Source organism: Apaloderma vittatum, unplaced genomic scaffold (assembly GCF_000703405.1).
Source record: "Apaloderma vittatum isolate BGI_N311 unplaced genomic scaffold, ASM70340v1 scaffold3216, whole genome shotgun sequence".
NCBI classification, from domain to species: Eukaryota; Metazoa; Chordata; class Aves; order Trogoniformes; family Trogonidae; genus Apaloderma; species Apaloderma vittatum.
The window spans coordinates 88,031-92,411 of NW_009722134.1; the positions used below are offsets into that span (position 1 = coordinate 88,031).

The window sequence follows — 4,381 nt, forward strand, 5'->3', positions numbered from 1 at the left end:
AAGGTAGTAGTACTTCCCTTAAGTGAACACAACATAGAATGGACATGCCTAAAGAACACTGAAAGAGGCTAAAAGCATCTAGAAAAATTTTTTTCAGTATCCAGACAAAAGCTGGGATACGGTGTTTTAATACAAGATTCAGCTCCTCATGGCACAAGCATCAGAAACCCTGGTCTGTAAAGATTTTGGGTGAATCATAGAATGGTTTGGGTTGGAAGGGCCCTTAAAGATCATCTAGTTCCAACCCCCCTACCATGAGCAGGGACACCTCCCACTAGACCAGGCTGCTCAAGGCCCCATCCAGCCTGGCCTTGAGCACTTCCAGGGAGGGGACATCCGCAACTTCTCTGGGCAACCTGTTCCAGTGTCTCATCACCCTCACAGTAAAGAATTTCTTCCTAATATCTCATCTAAATCCACCCTCTTTCAGTTTGAAACCATTATCCCTTGTCCCATCATTATACTCCTTGTTAAAGAGTCCCTCCCCATCCTTCTTCTAGACACCCTTTAAGTACTGGAAAGCCACTATAAGGTCTCCCTGAAGCCTATGAACCACTCCCTCCTACGAAAGGCATCAGAGGGAGGCTGCTCCCACTGAATCACACTAAGCTTTCCAGAAGGCAGGACCACCTACCAGAGAGGACATTGCCAATGAAGCATCCAGTAATATTTTCTGTCCAAGCAGTAGCACCTTCTGGCTGTTCCTGCCTTTGTAAACACCGTAAAACTTCTGACACAGGGAAAACTTGGTGTAGCATTCCTGGAAGCCTCCCAACCCCTGCTTTACTACATTGTATCCTCATAAAACTGAGTTTTGTCATTGCTGTGCATGTGCATGCGGGACATCAGTTTGTTATGCCAGCCACCAAAAAATGAAGCTCAAAGTACACACGGCCACAAGATATTGTCCTACCACAGCTGCAGTTCAGTGTTGGCTTCCGTTCACTCAGTCTCTGATTAAGAACAGTGATGCAAAACTGCTCTTCAGTCTTCAATGTTGATACTAGAATGTATATAAAGCTCTGGAAAGGGAAGGCAAAATGAAGCGTTCCAATAAAAACTGTACTCAATCCTACACAAAGATTAAAATAGAGCTTTTATTGATGGAATAACAAAAGTGCTTTTCTTAAATATTTTTCAAAATACATTTATACAACTTACAATAATATATCCAAAATAACTGTATATACAAAACATTACCTTGTTTAATGTATGTGCTTTTTTTTTTGAAAATTACAAAGCAACGTTTTTGGCAAAGTTCAACCTTAAGAGGTGATAGTTTTGAAGGTTGGATTAAGAAAAATAGAACCTGAGGGAAAGTGACACTTAAGTCCATGACAAGCAGGAAGTTCTCCATTTAGTTAAATAAAAAATGTTTTTGTAGTATTTTTCACATTACAAAAATAACAGAAGTGAAGGGGAAAAAAAAGATGATGGATACTTTTCTTATCATTTTATAGAGCAGCTTCTCATTCTTTCAGGTACAGAAACTTGAGATAAGAGTGCATATCAAAAATGAATGCAAGTAAGGACAGCAGTGCCCTGCTGTGGGGCTTTCTCTCGTGTGCAGTGTTTCTTAGCTGCTGTTGATATGGTTGACCTGATTTGATCTGCGATGGATTTCTTCCAGAAAACTCTCAAGCTGTTCTATCAGCATTCGTTTTTTAAACCTGCGTTTAAAACAAAGCGTTATAATGGATGCACACAGTAATACACAGAACATCATTCACAGAACTTCTACTGAACCCTGTAAACTTCAGTTACTATTTTAGGAACAGTGCAAAATGAGGTTATACACACCTCATGTGTATGTACGCAGTCTCCTAAAGTTCTGAACTACTAACTTGTTCCTCCATTTAATGAGAGAATACAAAACTAACTCTTAACTATAGTCAATTCTAGCATGTTGCTGAACATCACTCTTCCCTCAGAAAGCCAGGAAAAAGAGAGTTAACTATTTGCTGTTTCCAGAAGTAAATCTCTGAGGTACAGGAATAAAATATTTGTCAAAAGAACTACAATCCTAAAGCTCACTTTTAAGGATTTTTTTTTTTGCATGCTTTCACAGTGTGTTCACAGAGGTTAAGTGAAGTTGGTACTGGTGAAGAATAGCCATTACACAGTGCAGAGCAGATTTCCTGACAAGAAAATACAAACTAAAAGTTTGAGAAAGGAACTAAAGAGAACACAGACATAATCCATACTTGGGAGTATCTGCAGCACTATCCCATACTGATTATGTACATTTGAATAGCAGATCTTTTTGTCACCTTTGCTTCCACCTCTGCCTTGGCACACACAGCTCCTTGCTGTTTCCAGCTAGTCCTCCCCCTTGTGACATTTCTGCATCTGAGAAGCTCCTTCTGATCAACACTTTGCCGGCCGTACGCATACTCCAAGATAAGCGGTGATTAAAAGATCATGCACTTTCTCAACTCAGTACTATTCTGAACCATACACCTGAGTTCAGTCCTACAACCTTACTGAACCCCAGCAAAAGCCTCTAGTCATAGAATCAGAGAGCTTGGAAAAGACCTCTAAGATCATCAAGCCCAACCATCAACCCAATACTATCATAACCACTAAACCATGTCCCAAAGTGCCACATCTACATGTTTTTTGAAGGTCTCCAGGGATGATGACTCCACTACTGCCCTGGGCAGCCTGTTCCAACGCCTCATTCTTTCAGCAAAGAAATTTTTCCCAATCTAAACCTCCCCTGACACAACTTGAGTCCATTTTCTCTTGTCCTATCTTCTCCCAAATGACATTTCTGGCTCACAGAAACATGGCATCTGCCCTAACTCCCAGACCACAGATCTCCCCACAATCTCAGCTTGACTGTGTGGAAACAAGCTCTGATTTCCAACCACCTACTATCTCCTTGAATATCCACGGCCTGAGCCCTTACCCATCCTTGCCTCATCACAGTTCTCCTCAGACAACTCCAGAGAAACCCCACACTTCAAGTACTGATCCCCTCCATTCTTCCTCAGTGCTTTCACAACTGCTCCCTGCTTGTTGAAAGGTAGAAACATGGGAAATAGATAATTATCCTTTCTCATTCTCACTAGTAAAAGTAAAATTATTTAAGTTAACAGCAAAGCGCTTTACTGTAATACAATCCTAGTGACAATTCAGCAAGCTCATTCTCTGTGCAAGTGACTGGGCAATGTTACTTTGCAAAATACCTTTAAGCCCCCCTGAAGCATCTGTACAGAAGTTAACAGCAGACATTTCCTAGGAACTTAAAACCTGGTGGGAGGTGGGGAAAACACACATTGCTACCTATTCTGCCACTACTGTTTGCACAAGAATTCAGGTTCACAGTGTGCTATGTCAAGCCCTTCAGTACATCTCACTGAAAGTTGTTTTCAAAATGCTGAACCCTACAGCAAACAGGTTTTTCAAGGCAACAAAATTTATCACATTAACTAATATTGTAACAGAACTAACAGAATTAAGATTGGACTCTAATTCAGCTGTTGACTCCGCTAGGAATATTAGAATCCGTAATAATAAAACTTCCTTGAGTAGTTCTAGCTATTGAGCATAAAGCTTCATTACTATTCTGAAACTGGCTGTATTAATTCTTGCCATAATTTTTATCAAAAGTGCATATAACTAAAGATTTGCAATTGAGAGGTGGTATCTCCTTATTCTTAATATCTTCACAATTGACTGGAAGAAAAAAAATTAAAAAAATCCATTATCTACCTCATCTTGATTTCTGCCTCTCAAAGGGGACAACTTTTCCGCTTTGAAAAGAGGAACTGTGGAGAAGTTGGTTTCCAAAGGAAACTGAAAACTATGGCCTGTTTTAGAAATCTCTCTCTCCTCTCACAACTCTCTAGTGGATCAACCACTGGAATTGAAGGGGGGCTGTTTTTAAACACACACTTTGTCCCTGAAATGCCCAAGAACTTCCGTAAGTCCACGTTCAGAGTCAGAGCTCCCTGGAGCACGGAAATAGCTCAGGCATCCCAAACTGGAATTGCGCTCTGTGACACTGCAAAGGTCAGCTCTCAGTTAACCAAAGACTATCTTGACAATTCCACAGAGCCTAGAGATGTTTTCCCCAGGGAACCTTGGTTAAATGTGGTAGCTTGCCTTCATAAAGAAAGAAGCAGAGAAATACATAGAGATTTTAGGCAATGTTATCCAGGTGGCTGAAGTGACCACACTATAAAAATCTCATCAGGAGAGAAGAGGAAGGAGAGAGATTAATATGTTCATACACTCAAACCAATAAAAATCTAAGTTTAACAACAGTCAACAGAAGCATAATTGCCAATCCCTTCTACCAGTAGACACAGTTGGCTATGATGGGAGAGAGGATTTAATTCTAATGCATCCAACGGTGACAGTCAACCACTGCCTA

General features: G+C 40.5%; 1 protein-coding gene across 1 annotated transcript in view; it reads right to left on the reverse strand.

Annotated features, from left to right (window-relative positions):
* Window positions 1-1,030: 1,030 nt before the first annotated feature.
* Window positions 1,031-4,381, reverse strand: part of INTS6 (integrator complex subunit 6) — a gene marked incomplete at its 5' end in the record, with an annotated part of 17,300 nt that continues 13,949 nt past the window's right edge. Inside the window, one exon of the mRNA XM_009871643.1 lies at window positions 1,031-1,670. Coding sequence (XP_009869945.1) covers window positions 1,577-1,670 — 94 coding nt within the window. The remainder of the gene's footprint in view (window positions 1,671-4,381) is intronic.